Source organism: Colias croceus, chromosome 24 (genome assembly GCF_905220415.1).
Source record: "Colias croceus chromosome 24, ilColCroc2.1".
Taxonomy (NCBI): Eukaryota; Metazoa; Arthropoda; class Insecta; order Lepidoptera; family Pieridae; genus Colias; species Colias croceus.
Genome location: NC_059560.1, coordinates 5,426,687 through 5,452,104, shown reverse-complemented (window position 1 = coordinate 5,452,104; position 25,418 = coordinate 5,426,687). Strand labels below are relative to the sequence as shown.

The window sequence follows — 25,418 nt, the reverse complement described above, 5'->3', positions numbered from 1 at the left end:
ACACCACTGACTGCTCCGATTTAGATATTACGTATACCTTATTGTATCAGAGCCTCACCTGCTTTATAGACTTTTCTTGTTATGTACGAGTGAACTCTTCCATTGTTTCGAGGTCCGTCACGGGTTGTTCCCACGTCCAAAAAGACAATGCAGTGAAAATTTTATAGATAATTTGCGAGACGTTTGAGAGTGCTATTTGCATGTTAGATGTTACGGCAGCTTGCATAATGCTGTTGTTAAATAACTTAATCATAACAATGGAGTATTATCCTTCACAGGTTGAAGACATTAGAGGTGAGAGGCTGAGTGCATTAGACTTGATTATATGATTCATTTACATAGGCAGATGTTGATATACATAGATAGGTACTTATGACATATTAAGTAAAAGAAGGACGAAGGGAAGGTAAGAACCTAAATAGTCCTAAAGACTTGTGCATTATGTATACATTAACATTTTAAAAGAAAATCAATCTTGTTTTGCATAATTGTCGAAGACGTGCAACAAAAAAAAAAAAAAAAAACTAGATGTAAGTTCATTCTGTGGTTATTATCGCAGTACCATACTATTGTATGATCTAGAATATCTGATAATGCTATAAACTTCCATCTAATCAGTCCACACTTGTTATGAGAAAAGCTATCATGAACCCTTATCTTAATCTATTGTCATTAGAAGTCCAGCTGGTGCAATCTTTGATTTCCTGTAGTTATAAGAGTTAATATAGATAATTTTAACAATTGGTTTTCCTATATCAACCAGTGTATTTGTCTCATTTCATCGATTTTCAAAAGGAATTTGAAATTGTACTTCGGAAATCGGTTTTGCGATATCCGTTACCTTTAATCATACCATTTAAGGCCTCTGACCTTTTCCAACTAAGCATCTTGCTGGAATGTATCATCGAGCACAGCAATTTCGTTCTTACATCCTTGAGATATAAGTTACAATGGCATGTCAAATATCCGGCGTTTATTTCCTTATTTCGGTGTCGTGTCAAGGAGTGAAAGTAGACAATATATTCTTCTATACGTCCGGTTTGCCCAAGTAAAAGTTTTGTTTGGCTGATGTAATAGTTTCTTATTTTAACTCGGGGCCTTTGTTTCTGTATTTGTTACGCGTCTTATAGGCATTTTGAGTCACATTGTACTTAATGAACTCCTTGATGGGTCTTTAATCAATGCAATTACTACTAATTATTAAGGTTTTAATTTTCTTTTGTATTGCTTTAGTGTTATTTATAAGTGATAGTTGTTATGAAGGATATTTCATTTCTTGTTACTTTAAAGAATTATTAAATATGACGTCATCAATATTGGTATAATAATGCTATAATAGTTAATATTATATTTGAAAATGTTATGGGTGACAAATGACAATTTAATATTGTGTCATCAAATTGATAATAATCAAATATAAAAGTTGTAAATTGTAAAAGTTGTAAAAGTTGTAATTAAGTAATTGAAAAAATTACATATTATGTATAAAAGAGCAGCTGAACAATTATTACTACCAGCACGAAATGTACCTGTCAAGATTGAATCTATGAATAAACGCATTATATTATAAACATCTTCCGTTTTAATAAATTATACTTTTCATAATGAAATGTAACAAAAAATTACGGTTTCAGAAAAAAAGCTCCTTCGCTTATTTCTGAAACCGTTAACCGAAAACCGAAAACACACAAACAAATAATAATGTTACTGCCTGTGAATATGATAATAATATCTAGTATCAATATCAAAGAATTTAAATGCAAAATTAATGTCGTTCACACGATAATATTCAAATGAATGCATTCGGAAACACTAAAATTCAATAACTTAATACACACGTCAAGCTTTCTAAAATGTTTAAGGCATTTGAAAATATACTCATTATGTTGTCCCTGTCATATAAGCTGACCTTCGCAAGCATTAGTCATACCGCTTTCACTGCCGTCCCTGGAGGGCCTGTAGCTTTCTTGTACGCGTCTTTATGTAACCTCCCTACCATAGATTCGGATTTTTATTCGAAACACAAATAAACCCTTATCACTTCGATATAAGACATATATTCGTGTAATTAGTAACGAATGGAACGAGATTAGTCGATTTAAAAATTGATTCGTGATTAACTTAATTCGTTAGATGTGAACAAACGAATATGAACTCTAATTGACGTGTATAAAGTTCAATATTCTTTGCAGATTTGGACTGAGAATTAAAGAAAAGCGGATATTAGTGGAACACCATGCCCATGAGAGAAACGCTTTAAGGATGTGTCAAGTAACACAAATATATTTTGATGTAATGACGTGAAGGTACGTGACATAAGGACTGTTATTCAATGAACATAATGACGGATGTCTGTTTTGGGTTAAGTGTATTGTATAATACTTGTAAACTGTGTTATACTGTATGAATGAAGGCGGGATCCTGTTCATGGAATTGGCATGGAAATGACGTTTGGTAGATTTATTCATGGTTTAGGAAATGATCAGCGATACTTGTTGGTAAGCTGTATATGTTCTGCAAAAGCTATACAATAAGTTGAGTAGTTGCTAACTGTTATAACAATAGGTATTACAATAAAGCAGTAACATATTACAAAACGCAACGGATTATCTATTTATAAATATTATTTCTTGTGCTAATTCTGCAAATGTTAAGTAATTATTCTATAAAAACTTCATACTTAGGCAGTCATTCTTCTGCCAAAAAATTGATTACTAGAGTATATTATATTAAAGTATATACTTTTTTAAATTTTATAATAAAGTCACAGAATACATAATAGTAGCTAAACGCTACAGAACGGACACTCTCCGCCTCCCGCCAAATTTAAACACTTACCTCACCCCGCACGATCAGACATAAAATGGTCCATATTTTTCTACAGGGACGATACGCAACGAAGATTGACAACATTAATCAAATTGACTTAAAGTAATTTTATTATTTTGGATTTGTGATTATCGTTTTTCGTAGAAAATGGTTAGATATTGTGCTGTTTACGGATCTATTTCATCAGAAAAACGCGAATTTTTTTTTACGCTAGTCAAAAATGTGCCAACCATAAAGCGTTAACACACACATTTGCAGTCTCTACAGTGTGACTGTCAAAACGATAATTTTGTATGGAGTGTCCGGGGTGTGATAAAGTTTTAATTTAAATTGAGTGACAGGGTTAGAAATTGTACCTGTGTAATGGACCTGTCTCATTAGAGCCTAAAAGTTTATTTGAATATTACAAATAATTTACTACTAGATCTATATATTTTAATACTGTAATCTATATAGAAGTTACATAAAAAACTATACAAAAGGAAATCTATCAGTTTCTTATTACTTTCCTACTTCAAATAATATTATTAAGATATGAATAATTTATTGTATTTGTTGAGACACAATATTGGTAAAAAAAAGTAAATTTAAATAAATTATGTGAATATTCTTTATATATCCGAATACATCGTGAAAAGAAAAACGTTATGTAAAAAAACGTGCTTAAAGTATTCCAATTTTGTGCATAAAATTATTATAATTCTATCACTTCCGATTTATTAAAATTAACACTGTAAGTATTTGATTATAATATTATTTCAATAACGGAATTGAATAAAATTATATTATATTAATATCAAACTATCTCTCTTACGTATTAGTTATTACGTATTACGGTCCACTCTATAATTATAATATACATAACACACTATTAAACTAAAGCTTCAGGAACTTTTTTCCACATCATGCGCAAACTAAATCATTACTAGAAAAACAAATTTCCTTGCAAAAAATCTTAAAAAAACAATAATGTACGACAAATGTACACAGCTGTGTACATTACTGTTTGTACCGTGTTTTAATCGGCTTCTCAAGGAAGCAGAAGCTTTTGCTAAACGAAAACACTATCTTTTAAATACAAAACAAAAATAGCATAAACATTCAAAAACTCTCGCTTCTCAAGAAAATTTTCCATAACTCCAATTTAATATCGAGAAAATTAAGTACAGTTTCCTATAAAAAATAGCCTGCATCTGTATCTGGGCCACCTAAGAACGGAACTATATAACTGTTCTGTTTGATACGGCCATTAACTTCACTTATTAGAACATATAGCGCTGATAAATCAATCATAATTGTATAAAAGGTGGGAAAAAATAATCCATACTAATATTATAAATGCGAAAGTAACTCTGTCTGTCTGTCTTTTACTCAATCACGCCTAAACTACTGAACCAATTTTCATGAAATTTGGTATGGAGATATTTTGATAGCCGAAAAAGGACATAGGCTACTTTTTATCCCGGTAAAATGACGCAATCCCGGAAATCCCACGGGAACGGGAACTATACGGGTTTTTCTTTGACTGCGCGGGCGTAGTCGCGGGCGGAAACCTAGTCTGTTATATTATAGTAATTCGGTCATACGAACTAATATAATATACTCGTAGTTAGATGATAGCCATTTACGGAAGAGATTTTCTACCGAAATGCTGGTAAAATTGCGTTCAAACAATCTCAAAGTACATAATACCAACAATAAAACTGTTTTTATTATATTTTTTACACGATTTGATAAGATAAACTCATAAAATTATTGTATTATTTTCTTCATAAATGTACAAAATTTGAATTATATCCGACCGTTGAACGCGGGTCAAAAACGATTCTAAGGAGTCGGTTTCATACAGTGATACTTGTACAGGTGAAGCTTTAATATAGTATAAAAATCATGAAATTATATTTTGTCATCGATCCTTGATAAGTGTACAAAGTTTAAATGAAATATGTCCGTTAAAAGTTTGGAATCAAACTGTAATACACGTGAAGCTAATAAAGTGTGTTAAAAAAATATTCTTTGTCTCATATATCTCTAAATACTTAAGAATATTCTATGTACTTAATACACATAGATACATAGATAATCTCATACCATCACGTGTACATAGCATTCAGACAGTAATTCTTGTTGAACACATATATGAAAATGAACGTGTTTTCGTGAAAAAAATGCTACGATTGGAGCCGATAATTTTCTTTCTAAGTGAAAATAAAACTGTACCGTATGAATCCGATTCATTGGGATGGTATATGCGTATTTATAGTGCATTCCTAGTGAGATTATTTTCTTATAAATTAATAATTACACCGCACTAGTGTAAAAAATAGTGTTTTATAGTATTTTCTAGGGTTTGATTTTACGCGAGTATTATCCATTTAGAAATTAAAGACTTTTTAACGGATTTTAAACGCGATTTAATCATTATATTATTTTCCCGACGTTTCGAACTCCGGGAGACTCCCCGTGACCACGCTCGCTGTAAAGTGTTAAAAAGTCTTTAACTCGCTGTAAATCCGTTAAAAAGTCTTTAATTTCTAAATAGTGTTTTATTTAAAATAAAGTTTACAAATCTTTTCAGAAGATTGTAAATATATTAGCATTTGCAGATAAAATAAAATGACGTTTACTATTTCATACAGATGAATTTTAAATTTTGCTTATAAAGATTATCAACATCTTATAGAATGCACATTTCCACATAATTATTAACAAGTAGTAAAATTTGATTGTGAGAAATTTTAGAAATTAGTAAATAGATATCTATTTAAAATCATAATCATGTATAATCAAACTACATTATATTATTGAGTAAACCCTTAAATCCTTTTACGATCTATGATAACAGTTACAGTATACCTACTTAGTAAAATAATATTAGAAAACGTATATCTTTTTTTTAAATCTAGAAATCACAAAGGGAATGTTTTAAATATAAATACTGCGCAATTCAAGACCTCGTCTATAAATACACGTCATTGTTGTGCAAATATTTTTTGCTTATTTAAATTGTTAAGAGCGAGCGAACACGATACGATTGAGATTCATCTTGAATGCGATTCTAATGCAAATATTGGGAATAATAGTTTGGTTCAGTGGCTGTAATTTATGATGTTTAAAATCTGTTTATTTAACTTTCTTGATTAGTTATGAAGCTTTTTGGAATTTAAGTAGATTAGAATAAGTTTTCATAGAGGTATTTAATACAATGCATAGAAATATTTAATAATGTCTCTAATTCATTTTTTTTTGTTTTTATTATATAGTTATTCTGTTTAAAATAAGTTTTAATGTAGTAAAATACGCTGCAATAAAATCTCGAATAATGTGTCTTATTCTAAATTATTTTCGGTATTATTAATTTTTTTATGATATGATTGAACGTGGGTTTAGACGTTTTGTTTATAGCCATATCACCTATTAAGTAGGCTTTTACTCACTCATAACATCGTAACCAAATATAACAATACAAGATTACGTGTTTCATTCCTTGATAAAAACAATAATATGTATAACTTATATTGATTGAAATCATTCGCAAAACGTGATCGTATATAAATGATACTGTATGCGTGACAGGAACTATAAATATATTATAGTTTGTTTCCGACAATAATGAATAGTTAAAAAATAGTGCAAGCAAATTAACATGACCGTTTTAGACAAGAGGAAGTATTGGTTGCAATGTTGTATGCGTTTTTTTGCATAATATCTCATTGTGTATGCTACATGTGTTATTTCAATAGAACATGACTTGCATTTTTGAATGACGTATTTCAAAGGAAACGATGAAATTATTGAAATGTAAATTCTGTATTCCAGTGAAATATAACATAAGTATAATAAATCCGATTTGTGAAAATTGTAAGCTCCATTTTTTCAAGTTCCTTAATTTTATACTATACAGGATGTAATCGTTAAGTGTGCGCAGGTGATTATTCCGTAACTATTACAGATAACAAAAAACTTTATACTGATATTGAAAGTAGTAACTATACCTAATGAGTAAAATGACAACAATAAATTTTAAAAATTAAAACGAGAATTATCCAAAAATTTTACATGAAACGCTCCCATATACGCTAACATATCCCGTATACTACCTATTCTTATTAAAATATCGTAAATCATAAATGATCTTTCTACCTATTACCAGCACGTTTTTGCTCGAATAGTAAGTGGTAACTATGTTTCACATAATATATGTATATTCATATCTCTCAAAATTGTATTCAGTTCTCCTCTGCTATGTCTATTTTTCCAGTGTCATAGTTATATAAAAAATAAGCAATCATTAAGACGTAAAATACGAGAGAATATTGTCACTACTTACCCATTTTGATTGATTCAAGCTTGTAACCTTAGTTAAGAGACATCGTTGAACTCTTTTATACGTAGTAAAGTATTTACAACGAAAGTAATTCTTTTTTGATAAACTAGCAGCCAGCCCCGGCTACGCCCGTGGTACATGTTTACGTTTTTTCTCCATAAAAACCATCCTGGTACTTCAAGGAATATTATTAAAAAAAATAACGAAATGGTGAGTTCTCAAGATTTCAGCTTAGCAACAAATTTAGTTTCATTTGTATATTATAGTTATATATATGTATATACTAGATTTCCGCCCATCCATACAAACTTTCGCCTTTATAATATATATTAGATACATTAAGTAGAATTATAGATGTCACAAAAATTGGGATAAATACAGAACTTGCAACACAAAGGAAGAAAAACTAACAATCATGGCTATTATAAACTACTTAAAAACTACAAGTAAGTATGTCGTAAAAACCCTAACGTATAAATACTTACATACACGGTCTAGAAGAATTTTCACACTTACCCGCAGCGGATCTTAATTAAAAAATGTATCGTCATCTGTATCTTGAGAACTATACTTCACTAAAAATGTTTACAATATAAATTAGAAAGAAAGAAAAGAAACAAAAACATGTATTTATACATGTAGGTAACAATTAGATCATTTTATATTTTATGTAACTCTGGGCAGAATGAATCTATGGCCCATTAATTCTAAAATCAATTAAATGTTAATGAAGGTGGAATTTAACATCAATTACCCGCAACATTTTTATAATTATTACAATAAGTATACCTAGTTGTGACATAATAAAAGGTATTAACAATAATAATTAAGGTAATATTTTAACCTAATAGTTCAAATATTGCTCTGATTAAATAATTAATTTAATAAGTTGTAAATACTAAGTGATAAAACATTTTAAGTGGTACGTTTACAGGGTGAGTTATATATTATTTTATTATTGTTATTGTTCATTCCTTACGCCTTTATTCGAGGCCTTTAAAAATAAGGTAAGGCTTCGAATAAGGCTACTAGACATAATAAGAGTTTTAAAAGTAAACCTCGACTATTTTTTGGTAGTAAAACTTTCGAGGATACAATAGTCCCTTCGATTAAACACTACATGTTAGTTCTTTTATCAATAAAACTATTTTATATTAAATTTTATATACACAAGTATACAGTAAACAACCGGTTTCGATAATCAGCGCAGTAGAACGGCTGCATAATAATGCAATTTTAATTATAATCTCTAAACTTTTCATCTCAATATCGTTGCAACGGTATGCATGCATTGCTTTTAAATCCGGTCTGAATGTTCATTGATAATAATTAATATTGTAGTTTCTAGTGTGAACAATGACTATTATTTGTCATATTGTAGAAGCTGAAATTTGTATCTGGCAGGTAATTATGGGTCTATTGAATAAAGAAGATATTATAAATAAAGAAAATAGTATAAAGTGTCTCCTAAAGATTTACTTTTCGATAACTTATAATATATATGCTGATTTTATTATGAAAATATTAATTTCATTTTTTGAAATTATATTTTCAAAAACATAACTTACTGACACGGTTCCTTTCCTATTTAATTTATTTTTTAAGGAATGTTAATTGATGTGTAATTTTTTGTGCCTCGTAGAGTAAGGTCAATCTTATTGAAAAAGGTCTCCTATTGCCATGGCGTTAGTTGGCTATGTTTGCTATTGAATATTATGTACTACTGAAGAAAGTATACATATAAAATCAAACCAATTTTTTATATCATTCGAATAGGCTTCGGCGTGATAACTGATAATGGATGTTACAGGATCTGACATTTAAGGATGCTGTTTGCAACTAAAGACCGGACCAATTGATGATCCTTTATTATTTCAGTAGATAACATATTTAGGCATAGTGTGATATATCATATAAGTTAACTGTGCATTTCATACATGTCTTAGCTTATCATCAAATACATGCACAGGATAAAAATGCTTAAGCTGCCTGTGTCTTTTAAAGAATCCTTTAAAATAGTTATTTATATTCCTAACTATATTATTATCTTTACTACCATCTTATGTGTCAAAGTTATGTCGTGAAAATCGGTTCAATCCCTACTAATATTATAAATGCGAAAGTAACTCTGTCTGTCTGTCTGTTACGCTTTCCCGCTTAAACCTCTGAACCGATTTTGATGAAATTTGGCACAGACAATCTTTAGACCCTGAGAAAGAACATAGGCTACCTTTTATTGTGAAATATGTACCACGGGTGAAGCCGGGGCGGACCGCTAATTATGATATAATGTATGTCGATATCAATAATTACAAGAAGGCTATTTATTATAATATATTTTAAAGATCTCTTGCTACTCTCCGCGGATCAAAAGAAACCCCAAACCTCATTGATAAGACCTCAATGTTCGTGCGTTAATACTATCTCGAGTAATGTCGCGTACACAAGTGCAACTATGTATAATGGAATAAATATAAAGTTAATTTAATTTTTAAAGCATATTTTAAAGTCTTATAAATACTTTATTATTGTTAAATAATAAAGAATATAATAAAGAAGAAGATTCGGGATATTCGCGATGCGGGATACAAACTTACCTACATCCTTACGGTTTAGCATGGCAACGTCTGCATGTGCCTATTTTTTTTTAGTAAAATATAGGTTTTATTTTCTGACTGAATTCACAATATATTTAAACTTATAAAAAGTTTTTGCTTTAGAAATACTTACCTTTGAATGAAATTAGTGTTAATAAACAACAGCTAATCTAAAATAATCGCAACAAGTTTAAAAAAGATGACTAAACAACAATCTCAAATTCTATCTAAAAATTCTTTATTAATGCTTCCTTGCATTGTAAAAAGAAGCATGATGACAGACAGAGCAGACATTATATTTTCTATCCCTAACTATGTCTAGTTTTGGCTCTGCGGTGATAACTCAGTATTTTGTCACTTTTGCATGTTTTAAAGAAGAGGAATCGAGATTCCTCTAATTGAGATTATTTCTTTCAATTAATGTCATATTGATGGATATAATTTATTTATCTATTGAACAGAACCAAATGAAATATTCAGCTAGATTTTATGAATTCAATTGCTAGCAGTTAACTTTGACGGATGAGAAAGACTAGATATTACCAAACTATCTCTCATGTTATTAAATCATGGACCTCTTTTATTATAGGTCCATGTATTAAATAATGTGTTGAGGTAAGTTGTTATATTTTTACATCTTATTTTGCTGCTTAACAGATTTTTCAAATTTCTATGGTATTTTTATGAAACGTTAGAAGAAGTCATCCGATGTTATAGAGTAGGTTGATCTGATGAGTTTTAAAAAATTTAAATTCTTAGCTATTGAAACAGCACTGGCAATCTTATTCTGTAATGGCAAGTGCAACGCAAGTGCATCATTGCAGTATAGAATAGAATAAACGTCGGAAATATGAAACATCTTTTGTGTAGGTCACATGAAAAAAAAAAAAAACTAATAGGTTACCTTAAGTTATTGAATAGGACTGACTTTTTTGAGCTAAACTGCAAGTTGTATTGCTATAAAAGAATGAAATTGTTCTATTCTGAAGTTCCTTAAAGGTCATTATCATCATTCACAAAGTTTTCGGGTAATTGGCTTCCACTTTTCTTCAGTCAATCTTATGAGGCTGTATCACCCATACATTATAGTTAACAGAATTTCATATTTAAACATTAATCCCTCGACTGTACAAGCAACTGCATAAATGCATCGATGCATCCCTCTCAGCAGCTTCACTGTACCGTGAAACTAAGCGCATATAAACGCAAATACTGTTACAGTATTAAACACAGTGCCTACCCCGCCACGAACGTGCGAACGACTTCAAAATGGTACCACATTACCTCCTCGTTTTAACACTGGCAGCGGCCGTAAGTGCAAGGACAGCGAGCACAAACCAGAACGTTGAAGAAGGCCGGAGTTCAGACGACACGATATTAGGGGACTTGAAAGTTGCATACGAAACCTACAGAGACTGCAGTGGCAGCGATCTAGCCAGTTGTCTGAAGCTCAAATTGGCAAAATCCTTAAACAGGATATCGAAGAGCGACGAGGTAGTGCTGCTAGGAGGAGTTACCATTACGAAGGATAAGAATGCAGTCGAAAAGGTGGACGTTGAGGAGGCGATTCCGAGAGGTCTTGACGAGAGCTCCTTGGACAACCTCATCTTGGACAAAATCGTTGGATTCATGCAAACTCATACCATCCAGGTAACAGATGAACTGGTATATCTTAGCTCTTCTTCTTACAGCCTATGGAAACAATCTTGCAGTGGTTATCTTTGGGACCTTCTTTCATAAGAACTGAAGAAAATCGCGCGTATCGCGTAAAGCTTTTAGCTTTTGTCATTTCTTGGAAATAATCTTTCTGCAGTATAAGGTCTATTACTGATTCTATCTTCTTGAAGTTGAACACATTAATTTTAATTCTATGAGTTATTTTTAGAAGAATTTGAAAGTTGATAAAGTGGGTGATAATAGTATTAAAAGAGCTTCCCAAATCTCTTTGGTTAATAGATTTAAGCGAAATTATAACATTTTATGCAACAATGGTTTCTGTTGTAGTATATTTCGTATGTTTTTAACCAAATCATTAGTGATGAAATGATATTTTATGAACTTCTGGCTACAGTTGTATTTATAAAATATACTAGACTTAAACGTAAATTATTCTTATGTAATTGGCATAACTCTAATCATATTAATTCGTATGGACATGGTTGATGAAAGGATTTAAGTTATTAGAGTTAATCTAAAAATATGGAAAACATTACGTTCTTTACTTTGTCCATGGTGCAATGATTCACTCATGACATTCATAAAAATGAGATGGAGACATTATTAAATGTCCTTTTTGCTCTCAAAGATTATCACAAAATTAATAGAAGGTACAAATACTCGTAATGATTTTAAAACGATTATTTCATTTCATTAATTTATATTTAGTTTGAAATCTTAACTTACATCGCTAAAAGCGGTTACAGATTAGAATTACAGAAGCATTAGCCAAAAATATTCTTCTAACTCGTAGTATCCAAGTTCAATAAATTTCCTACCATTTTTTAGACCCAAGTAAAAACCTTTAACAACAGCACTTGATTTCTCAGTACTCAGTTACGGCGTGAGTTTTAATTTCTCCTCTATTTTAATTACTGTCTAGTGTCCACTTTTCTATAGTGTCCATAATATGACAAGTTTCTAAACGTAACCTACTCTTTGTGAAGTTGCTTTGCAATGTTGAAAAGAAAGCTTTTCAACATGACAACAAAATAATACGATTATTTCGTATTATGTATGCACGATTATGAATGTAAAGTGAGATTTGTTGCAATCTGTTTTATGTGTATTTTGAAATAAGTGTTGAATCTGTTCCTAGGGGTAATCGTTGTGTAACAAATAAGTATTGCTAATAGTAGGTAGCTCTAAAACATGCATTAGAAATTTCGTTAAAAATGTTACCGCAAAGTACGAAAAATTTGACAAAATGTTTTCCTTAAAATTTTGTAAGATATTTAATATGCCGTGTTACATTGTTACTTTTTTTGTATCTAAATAAGCAATAATCATACCTCGCTTGACAATTTACATGTAAACGAGACATACATAATTAATTTGTAAACAAACATTAGAAACGGTTTACGTAAAATTAAATATTTAGGTATTTTTACGTAAAACAAACCTGAAGCGTATTATTCGTAGCTTCAGTTTTGTTTAGATTAATATTGAATTCCTGATGTAATAAAATCAATAAACTGCTAACAAAATGAAAGCTATAAAAATGAAAGAAAAATTAATAGTCGTGAAAACAGGATATTTATTGACTAAGCCTAGAACAGAACATACATAGCCACATAGATAGATTATACATAATTTTATTATCATATTATAATCACTACGTAGTATAAAACAAAGTCACTTTCTCTGTCCCTATGTCCCTTTGTATGCTTAAATCTTTTCAACTACGCAACGGATTTTGATGCGGTTTTTTTATAGATAGATTGATTCAAGAGGAAGGTTTTAGTATATAATTTATTAGGTTTTAGACAAAGCGGGTGAAGCCGCGGGCGGAAAGCTAGTATTGTAATATTTCTAATTGATTTAATTCAAATTTACATACTCGAGATCACGTTAAGAGCGCTTATTCAATTTAACGCAAGTCAAAATCTCCGCGATCTATTACGATAGATCGCGGCTTGCGCTATCCTTTTACTATGAACAGCATAGGTCCACAGGAGAGCGCCGAGCAACATGTCCTCTCTCTGGGAAGGCTCGCTGCCGACTGATTTTAATCGGGTCGCGCGCAGTGTTTTATAGTACTTTAAAAAAAATTGTAGAAAAATAATAGAGGTACCTTAGTTGATTTTTTAAATTTTATCTTATAAGTAATACGTTCTTTTATTGCAATATGTATAAATTATATTCAACTAAGTCAAATATCTTGGTGAAAATAATCATTTTGTCGAGTATAATTTCTAAAAAAATTCACATTGTTCGGATTTTAATTTCGTAAGTTAGGAGTCCAAATTAAAAAAATCTTTTAACTAACTATTTTAATAAGGATTTTTGCAGTTAGTTAAAAAAAATGTGTGTTAGATCTGTCAGCAATTTCAGATATTTTTAGCTTCGAAATTGACACTAAAAGTGAAATCAAGTAATCATCGGCTCAGTTATCTTGATGGTATTCACAAATACTGTATTAATTGAAAAAAACTCTTAACTAACTATATAGACAATAAAATTCCCTAAAATTATTAGTAATTCATATGTTTGTAAGATAAGTGGTTGATGGACAATCTGGTTTGAAAAATCACATATTTGAGCCAAACAGCGCACGGACCGCGTACACGGCCTTAATAATAGTCTTCGTCACGTCTTTTGTTGTAAAAAAAAACCTATTTATTACTAACTGTACTCTAAATAGGAAACAGTTGAATAAAATCAATTCTATGTATTAGTATGCATCCTGCATCATTAGGTTTATAAAAGGAAACTTAATAGCAGTTCAATGTTTCTTTAATGTTGTACTTGACCCTTCACTAATGTAATTATTATTTCATCGTTACGATTATATTACCGCATATCCTTTCACTCTGTATTAACTTACTCTAAATTGTTAAACTTTTATATACATTTGTTCTTTTAACTGTATAAAGTTGGTTTAAAAGGTATCCAGATAAATTTATGCGTTATTAAAAGTTGTGTAAGTAACTAACTAACTTAGGTAATATTTGACAACCAAAAAAATAAATCAATTGTCTAATGAAAAGTCTCCTTTATAAGGAAGAATTATTATATAACTGCGTAACATAAACGCCCAGATGAATGATATTTGTGTGCTATATTTGAATTTTAAGATGACCTATTTCTACAGCTAGAATTGTAAATTAGGAGGGAGTCGGGAATTTTAAGCTTTCGTATATTTTCATACCTTGTATTATAACAACTACTAGTAAATCAAGTGATTTATATTATCTATATATATAAAATGCAAAGGTGACTGATATAGTGATCTATCAACGCACAGCCCAAACCACTGGACGTATCGGGCTGAAATTTGGCATGCAGGTAGATGTTAGGACGTAGGCATCCGCTAAAAAAAGATTTCTCTAAATTCTTGCGGGAACGGGGAAAAACGGGGATGCACGTACAAAGTCGTGGCCGGAAGCTAATTTCATATAAATTACGCCGTAGCGATGAGACTGAAATCTGTAAAAAAGAGGTTGAAGTGAAAGGTACGTTCTTCAAGAGATTCTTTCATGCTGTATGCAAAAGCGAATCGTAGAAATAGAATGAATAATAATAAAAAGGAAAAACATAATATAAGCTACGAAATGCCATACCTCCGTCACTTTTACGAACATCGTTTAAAAAGTTGCAGTTCTATGAAAAATTTATCGTGTTTTAAATCCGTAATTATAGTGAATGAATAATGTAAGTGTGAATGAATAAATCAGTGACTACTCGAGTTAGTTTCTTATAATAAATTACGCGACATTTCACGCCTCTTATAAATTGAAACAATGCATGCAATAATTAATGAAGGCTAATTATTATCAGCTTATTTGTCAGTTAGTAACTTGTACTTAAGTATGTTTTATGAGCATAGTTTATAACATTTTAAATCGATTACGACTTCACTATTAATGTAGAATTTATAGATTTCCGTATATGAATGATTTGTTGTCTTTGCTTGAATAATTGAATAATTTTAAAGTAATTTTAACTTATATATTTGATAAAACTACTACAGATTTTCATATTTATATATAAAAACCCCGTTACATCATATGACTTTATTTATCATTATTTCAATTTATATTAAAAAGTTTATTTTTAGGCACGTAACACTTTTTTAAACAATTCTACTTTTTGTTGTCGACAGCAAACTGTACAAATAAAATCTAAAAGTCCCTCCTTGTCAATCATACCATCTTTATAAATCCAATTAGTCCTACTAAACTTTTTCCTAAATAAATAAAACATCTGAAATCCTGAAAATGCAACCGTCAAATGCATTATCAATTGCGAATTTCTACAAGTCATATACGCTCGCATACCGTCCGTCGACGCACCGTAACGCTTTCTCTATACACATCTTTTTAATTACGTTCAATTAATTCATCTTGAGTTAAGAAATTAGTTTTTTCCACGCTACACTCTATTAAGCATCCGACCCACATAGTTTCTTAGCTAATTGCGAGCGTTATGCGTGATGAATGCAGTTTTTCGGATGCAAATTTTTATCTTGTTTTTAGCTTTCTGTATATGAAATAATGGGTGTTCAATATCTCTCTGTATGTGCTCTTAGTATAGCAGCAGAGTGTACAGAATCTTTACACCTTTGAAATTCATAGATATAATATCTAGACTCTAGAGGATGGAGCTTTGGGATTTCATTTCGATTTTACTATACTGTATAATATTATAATATATTACCAGATACCAATACTGTATTTTTGCTATCCGATAAAACTCTACTTATATCATCTGCGCTTAACGAAGCATAATTAATTTATTTAATATAAATTTGTTATAATGGACAGAGGAGATATTTATTTACTTATTTGTTATTTTATTTTGTTGTATACTCAACCGAGATAACAAGCCTATCAGAAAAATAGCCACGTTAGTGAATAGCATAAAAGTTTGTCAATACATCGATACAAAGAAATGCTCCCAATTGCGAATAACTCAATGATTTGTTATTATAAATTTAACTGTATCCTTGTTATCAGATCGACACTTTTTCAAACATACATAAAGTATTGAAAAGTCCATGATCTTATTTTCAGAAAAACTTCAAGCTTACACATATTAACCTATACTAAAATATACCACATTATTCACAGATCAAATTCCCCACCGGTTCGGATCTGCAGCGCGCGTTCGACGAAGGCCGTGGAAGGAGAAAGAAGCTTGCCCCCCTCCTCGCCATCCCCCTCCTCATCGGGGGCATGATCGTGCCCCTCGCGTTCGGGGCCCTGGCCCTGCTCGCTGGAAAGGCCCTGATCGTGTCTAAACTGGCCCTGGTGCTTGCTGGTATCATTGGACTGAAGAAACTGTTGTCGTCTAGTGGTACTGGAGAGGCGCATGAGGTTGTGGTCTCCTCTGGGCATGGAGGAGCTGGGTGGAGCAGGTAAGGACCTTTTAATTGTTTATATAAAACTGTGATGTAATTTAATAATGCTACTGGTATTTAAACGTTAATATAAAACTTAACTTTTTTATAGAACTGTGTTCAAGTACACTTGAGAAGTATGTTTGGTTTCATAGAGTCATTTGTTAATTTATTGACATGGATACATGATGTATTAACACTATTGTGTACAAAATAATTAATTGTGCAATGTCTTCTTGTTTTAAAAAGTTTTGTTTTGTTTAAATATTGCAACTGAGATTGTAAGATAATTGCAAGTTAAGCTTAAAAGATGAAAGCTTTTGAAGATCACAAAAACTTTCCTGATTGTATGTTTTTATTTTTAATATGTTATAATTCGTATATTTTGTTTCAGGTCTCTTGACTCACACGACCTAGCCTACAATTCGTACACGCAGTAACCCACCTAAGATATCAATTATCCTATTGTGTGTAGCGTAGAAGGCAGACTATTTATTTTAGATTAAGGCGTACATTTTTACAATCAAAGAAAAAGCATAGCTAATCCGCGATTGAACAAAATATATGACCGTAAAATGAGAAGAACGTACTATTAATTGTTCCAAAGATAATTTATATAATATTTATATTATGATGGTTTAATAATAATGACAAGGGCGAGCAACGGACCATGATGCAATACTTAATTTATTTTCTAAGTGAACAGTACCTCAATACTCTATTTAAATGAGTCATATAGATATGTATAATATGTAAATATATTTATGTAAATAACAATATGTAGGGAGACTTTGGATACCGCTTTAAATTATGTATTATTGTATATTAATATTTTATTATAATATATATACAAAGTATAACATTACATAGGAGAATGTAAATAATATTATTAAATATATAATATATTTATATATGATATGACTGTGAATTAAACGTATTTATTATTATGTATTTATCATATCAAAATGAAATATTACAATTATATATTTTGATACTTAAGTAAAATATTAAATAAATATTATACGAATAATATATTTATATTATGTGTATATATGTAAATAATGTATCGCATTTATATATTATAAAATATGTTTATAATATTGGATGTATTAAATGGAAAATATACAATTATTCAATATATATTTCTATATTATTTCTGGTATATATTTATCTATAATATGTATGTATTTATTATGTTTTATATTTTTAAATATTTATTGAAATTTTCTTCATATTATAGCATAGTAATGCAGTTCATCTTTTGGAAACACTATTAATTTATTGACTAACTTATTGCAATGAAATTAAACTCTGGATTAATTAATGTGTAATTTTATTTGTGTAATCCTTTTAGTTAATATGTATTTAAACATTTTAAACTAAGTTTATAATCTAAAAAGACATAATGGAAAAAAATTAGATGATAGATTCAATTATTATAATCCTCACAATTATTTTTATTTAATGAAAGAAAGACTAGGTATATTATATTCTATTGTTATTTAAATCTCATTAAAATACCAAGTGAGATCTTTTGTCGCGTTTATTCTCATCGTATGGACAAACTATATTTTTACAGAGGGACGAATATGTCAGTACATATATTATTATTAATTCCTAGTTATAATAAAAAACATAGTATAATAGCTATATTTAACACAATAGGTTAAAATATAAGCCAGAGACAGAGTTGCATGCATTTGGTATTATCCCCTTACATTCCTTCTTTATTATACACTATGCGCTTCGCGATATCACCCGCGTGTCTGCGCTCCTGTTGGTCTTAGCGTAATCATATATCACAGCCTTCCTCGATAAATGCTATCTAACATTGAAATAATTTTTCAAATCGGACCAGTAGTTCCTGAGATTAGCCCGTTCAAACAAACAAACAAACACACAAACAAACTCTTCAGCTTTATAATATTAATTATTAAGTATAGATTTCATTCCTTTTAACTGTTTAGTTTGGTCTACGATGACCCTAAGTTCTAACCAGTCTGTATCTTTGCCAAATTTCAATCAAAACCTTTTTAAATAATTGTGACACAGAAAGCGTAACACAAATAAAAACAAAATTACAATTAAACTAGTATTACCTGAGTGAATACAGAAATTATTTATTTAACACTTAATTAGTTGTGCAAATATAAAACCTTAGAATTACTTACAGCTAAAAACAGAGTACAACTAACTTGGCGGCATTATCACTAAGTAGTGATCTCTACCAGGCAACCACGTTAAACGAGCTAAAAGTCCACTATATTGGCGGGACGAGAACAGAAAAAAGGAATAATAATAGCAAGAAAAAAATAGTGATGTTCTTTGCCAAATTTCAATCAAAATCATTTGAAATTGTATGGCGCAGAAATAAAAACAAAACTACAATTAAACTAGTACTACATAGATACAGCACACCTTCACAGGAGTTCCTGTTTTGTGAAATTGTATTACCTACTACAAACAAGTTACGAACACGCCACTTAGGCTACTTCAATGATTTTCACCGTGACTCGTGTTCATTCATGGCTTCCACGTGAAAGCTCTAATATGTGATAATGTAAGAAATTCAGACAGGTTGCTTTGGTAGTTTAGTAGAAGATAGTTGAGCGTTTTAACTGCGTAGGGAAGTACGTAGGGACGTAGGGTAGACTGGGTACGATTGAAACAAAGGACGGTTGAAACAACACGAATATCTCGTAAACCGTTGGTGGGGGGGTTAGGGGTCCAAGGGGAAAATGAAGCGCACAACTGTTCTAAACACGAACAACAATGTTGCGTCGATCTCCGCGCGCTTCAGCTGATTTTATAAGACCCTATTGTGTTTTTATGACCAAAAGTAAGTATTTTGGCTTGGAGATTTTTCCAATTATTAGCGTTTCTATTTAAGTGACAGTATTAAGTGTGCGTTTTTGTTTGAAGTGAATCTTGTGGAATATGAAATTGTGACTAGTTTTTGTGTATCATTGTTGTTACAATTACTATAACTGTATTTTACTTAAAGTAGGAGTTGGGGACGGTTGAAACATTTTTTTTGGGTACGGTTGAAACATTGTTGTAATTGTTTTTGATTTTTTTGAAGCCGATAGTACGTGTAAGAGAGATTTTGGGAAGACAAATAGACTTGACGAAGTACAAAGACGCATATGAGGAGGTGAAAACCGGAGAATCATTGCGAAAAGCGGCAGAGAAGCGCGATTATTCGTTTCTAAGGTAAATTCGAATGCGAGATGACTCTGGCGAGCATGAAAACAAAAAAATGGGATACAATAGAGGATATAACAATAGAAGGTATAATAATAGAGGGCGAAAAATCAGGAAGTCTACTATTTACAGTGACACACCAGATAAAGAAGAGATAAAAAAGAGCCAGAATTAATATGAAACGAACAAGAGCTGAGCAAGTGAAGAAGCAATTGGATAGAGGAAAAAGGACGAAGTTTGATGGAGGAAAATGTAAAAGAAACACCATAAAAGCAAAAAGAAAATGTACAAGAGAAGATATCATCAGAAGATGAGGAGTAGGTACTTCTGTCTTGTTTGTACTTCACCATATTTAGAGAGCAGACCTTATTGTAAATGAGTTTCTTAATTATTGTTAGATTTAAAATAAACGATCAATAAAACATATTTTAATACTATATTTTGTATTATTCGCATGTTTTTCAACTGACCCCAATCACTGTTTCAACCGACCCTGGTATGGGGACGGTTGAAACAAATCGGATTTATTTTTTTAATTTGATCTACTATTTAAAATAATACACCTGGAACTAAAACCACAGTGCCTATTAGTAGACAGATACATGCTCTTTTATTTAACATATATTTCACATCGCTCGGGTTATAAAAAGCAAAGTTATGGTCGTTTTAAGTGAAATTGTTTCAACCGTACCCAGTCTACCCTACCTATGTTTGGACAATGTTGCCTGTTGGAAGAAAAATCATTTATTTGGTTAATGATCCATTGGTAACTCAGACAGGTTACTCAGTTAAGATAGTTGAGGGTTTCGAGTTGTAACCTTTTTCAAACTCAAACTTAAACATTTATTTATTCAATTAGACTTCTAGAAGCACTTTGAATCGTTTTAACATTTACCAACAATTTTGAGAGAAAATTCATTTATTTAGGAAATTATAATTGATTCGATAGGCTAAATGGTGTTTACAACTTACGCAGTATGTGCTATTCAATATATTATTTAGCTACTTATTATTTATAAAAATCATAATTTGACTTTGAATTATAAGAAAACTCATCACAAACCAAAAATTCTTTCTATCATCTGTTAGTCAGTTATCAGTAAAGCCACAAATCTGTGTAAATAATAATAATTGACTTTCTTCGATGTCACTGTTCTTAAGTAAACTTATATGGTACAACAATGGATAATCTCTCATTTCGCTTCGCTTTCGCTTACGATATTATGAAAGTGTTATTAGTTTATATATTACGTCCGAGCACCTGTGGGTAATGTCATTTTGCGTTCATGTATCAATAGGTAAATTTAAAGCTGTTCTTAAGAACATAATAAAATCTAGATTTAATTAAATCTACTCGATAATTTAATACTTGCCTGTACGAAGAATTATAATTATTGTACTTGCCATTATACAATTATAATTCCCAATTATGGATGATATAACAATTCTTATAAAATTTAATCGAATTTTAATGAACTAGAAAAAAAGTTAGAAAAGCTTTTTGAACCATACGAAAAGTGCCATATTGGATTTAATTTACGTTACCATAAAATAAATTACCTACTTCCATAAACATTACAAAAAAAAAAAAACTTGAAACTAAACAGAACATCAAAAATTACGCGCCTTTTCTAAACTAAGCGCAACGTGCATACAGACGCAATGACTGGCGTTATACAAGCTAGTCGTATAAAAAAATAATGAGGTTACATCATGAAAGCAAGCCACTGTTTTTTTTTTCTCATAAAAAAAGAAAGTCAACTGGCCAGCCCCCCTAGACAAGTGGCTTTCTATTAGCGTAACGTTTGATATAATAGATTATGAATGTATGAGATTGACGTAAGCTGTCGATACATTTATCTACAGCTTATGTCAATTTCATACATTCATAATCTATTCTATCAAACGTTACGCTAAACGAAAGCCACTTGTCTAACCCCCCAGTGCGTTTGAACTGTTCTAGAATTCTGAGGTCATAGACAGATGTGAGCGATATTTGATTTTTTTTTTTAATTATTCGTTTCTTTTGTGTTCGAAGGTATTTGAGATTGATCGAATCACTCGATGAAAATGTTAAAACTAGCTAATTAGTTAATTACGCACATAAAATCCATAAAATAAATTGAATTTGAAGCCTATGAATTCTGATTCAACATTTGGCTAATTTTAGCTGTAGCCTGTACCTACTCATGTTGATAAAAAAAAATGTTTTACTTTAAAATAAAACAAAAGTATTTAAAAATAATTATGTATCTAAGCCTCAAAAAATGTTTGAACAAATAGAGCTTCACTGCATACCTTTAATGATTCATGTATAAATTATGACCGATATTATGTACTGTGAATTATTATACTGTGTAGGAGTTAAATAGCTAATACTTTAGAGATTATGGTCTTACACATAAATCAATAAAATGATAACATTTTATTTCTAATCGTATAGCAGAACAGTTTGTAATTGAGATTCTAAACTCTAAAATACTATAGTAATAGGATATAACAGGATTAAAGCAACTAAAAGTGAAAATTTATAGTGAAATGGAAATTAAACAAATAATCAACGATTAATCTTTGATTATTATTTGTCTTATTTCCATTACAAAAAACAAATAAAACCATGATTATGCATTTGTTTCCTGATTGTTTTCCAAACCTATAGATTTTTAAACTATCGTTTGTCGATCCCCTTTTTTAATGAAATCTAAGACATAATCACTGAGTCACAGCAATAAGACACATTATTCCTACAAATATAGGCCTCTTAAACATCATACAAAACATGTAAACATGCATTTTGTTTGAAGACACCAAAATTATGTTAATTAGATAAGACGGACCGTATAATTGTTGTTTATATGCACATAAATTTGAATTAAATTTACTTGGATTGTAGATTTTCTGTCTCGACTCAGTCTACTGTATTGTGTAAGATCGTTTTATTATGTCGATCGCTAGACTAGTGGTTGTACCTGGATTGACCCGGGATAAAAACTAAACAAAAATATAATAAATATGAAGATTTTTTATGCTATAGTAAAATCGATAGAACAGTTTTTGGATATAATTAATAAAAAAAAAAAATACTTAGATACTAATATTTCCTGTTTGCATTGTTAATGTATAGACATAGGAAATTATTCCAACAGTATTGTTCACTACTCTATATCTATTTATTCTTTCAATCGCATTTTTCATCTGCTTCAAAATAATACATATCAATAAGTTGAAGTTTCAGCATTATTTATCTATCTCTTTCATATTATGTTCACAGGATATACAATATACATACATATCAATGAAAAAGAAGTATTCTTAACTAGCTGCGCTCCGCGGTTTCACCCGCGTGGCTCCGCTCCTGTTGGTCTTAGCGTGATGATAATATATAGCCTTCCTCGATAAATGGGCTATCTAACACCGAAAGATTTTTTCAAATCGGACCAGTACCTAGTTCCTGAGATTAGCGCGTTCAAACAAACAAACTCTTCAGCTTTATAATACATGTATTATAAAACTATTATGTATTATAAAACTATAAAATTTATTATTCGTATATTTCCTACCGTCAAATGACTCTTCTCTTCTACCAGAAACAAGAGCAATTTTTCATACGCGCCTGCTGCACTGATTTTGATCTTTTAAGCTTATTGCAATAAGAAAGCGTGGTAATTAGCCTCTGTAAATAAGTGTATAGACAATATCATTGGAGGTTCACATCGGAACTCATTGTTGGAAGCAATTGAAGTATTATGTTCACATGGGCCGCTCTAGATGTACATGTATCTTTAAATATTTGACCTGGTCTATTTTTTTCTTTTGGTTGGTTGCTACGTTGATTATAAAAACAGTATTTTTAGTAACCTGTGGCAGTATTTTCAGTTGTTTACAATTATGTTTTGACTAATTCATCTATTGTTAACATTATTTCATAGGTTTAGTAGTTTGGAAAAAAGCTTTCAAACGGTATAATAATACATTTTTACTATATTATAATGTGATAGAATGCATTCTGTGTTATATTTTAGAATTAGAGACAAACAGACAAATATTATAACTATAATTTTGTAGTAAAACCTTTTATTGAATTTTCTTATCTACAGAAAGTATAATTTATTGCATGGGTAACATTGATCCTTATTGGTCCAGGATTCGAACCTAGGAACACTTTTTAATCAAATATGCAAATGTCCAAAGATATAAAAAACTTAATACTACAACCTATATTGTAACATTAAATTATGACCTAATCTTATATATAAAAATGAATCGCAAAATGTGTTGGTAAGCGCATAACTCGAGAACAGCTGAACCGATTTCGATAATTCTTTTTTTATTATATTTCTTGAAGTACGAGGATGGATCTTATGTAGATAAAACGTAAATATGTACCACGGGCGAAGCCGGGGCGGACCGCTAGTACTAAATGAAATAAGATTAAAAAGTAAAAGTCAATTTCCTTCATATTACGCTATTCGCAAACGAAATTTCTATTTATATTAATTACCATCTAATCAACTCGGAAGCATAAAATTATATCGCCTTTCTCTCAAATTAAAATTTGTAGTGAGAAAATTTATTAAAATGCAATTCACACCATTATAATAATATGTAGAACAATGGTTAACGAGAGTTAAAGAAAGTGTTATAATAAATAATGTATAACAACACTGGACCTAAATCTTGATATAAATAATAATTTGTAGGCCTATGGCCTTGTAACTACATAGTATTAAAAAAATGAGTTCGTCCTTATAAATCTTAAAAATTAAGCAATTGATTTTGATGCGCTTTATAATAGAAAGACTGATCCTCGAGGAAGGTTTAAATATTTAAAATTATAAAATGGATTTTGATGCGGTTTTTTAATAGTTGGAATGATTCTCTTGGAGGAAGATTTATTATATTTATTAGGTTAGGGATAAAGTGGGTGAAGCCGCGGGCTGAAAGTTAGTTCAATAAAAACAGATCATATTCAAAAATACACTTTCGTACGAAGATTTAAGGCTTATTATTCGTATTTAACTAGTAAAGCTTATTGCTATTAACTATGTTCTGATTTGACAAAATTTACATAATATTGTTCTATTATAAAAACATTTCTTATTTATTTGTATTCACTCCTTGTATATGCACTATCTACCTTTTTCAATCTTTTCATTTTCCTATATCCCAAGGTTGCCTGGAAGAAATCGCTTTAAAGCGATAAGGCCGCCAATTTGTACGGTGAAGATTCATTTTGTATATTGTTGTATTTTTATATCTGTGCATTGTACAATAAAGTGTTTTTTTATTTATTTATTTCTAATAAATATCATATTATTATAACACCAATCATTGCTTAAACATTCATGGTATAACAAGCATTTTTATATAAGTGGAAAGTGGATGCAGAATATATTATAATATT

The 25,418-nt window shown here is 30.4% G+C and overlaps 1 protein-coding gene across 1 annotated transcript; it reads left to right on the top strand.

The window, feature by feature from the left end:
* The first annotated feature begins 10,993 nt into the window (after positions 1-10,993).
* On the top strand, positions 10,994-17,677 carry LOC123702804. Its single transcript, XM_045650605.1, has 3 exons — positions 10,994-11,403; positions 16,542-16,828; positions 17,205-17,677. The coding sequence occupies exons 1-3, from the start codon at positions 11,023-11,025 to the stop codon at positions 17,248-17,250; spliced, it is 714 nt and encodes a 237-aa protein (XP_045506561.1). The 5' UTR covers positions 10,994-11,022; the 3' UTR covers positions 17,251-17,677.
* The last annotated feature ends 7,741 nt before the right edge of the window (positions 17,678-25,418 follow it).

Excerpts from the sequence above, each read along its gene's own strand:
- LOC123702804 (XM_045650605.1), top strand. The coding sequence starts at position 11,023 with ATGGTACCACATTACCTCCTCGTTTTAACACTGGCAGCGGCCGTAAGT. Across the intron at positions 11,404-16,541 it reads TGCAAACTCATACCATCCAG|ATCAAATTCCCCACCGGTTC; the intron begins GTAACAGATGAA and ends CATTATTCACAG. Across the intron at positions 16,829-17,204 it reads GGAGGAGCTGGGTGGAGCAG|GTCTCTTGACTCACACGACC; the intron begins GTAAGGACCTTT and ends ATTTTGTTTCAG.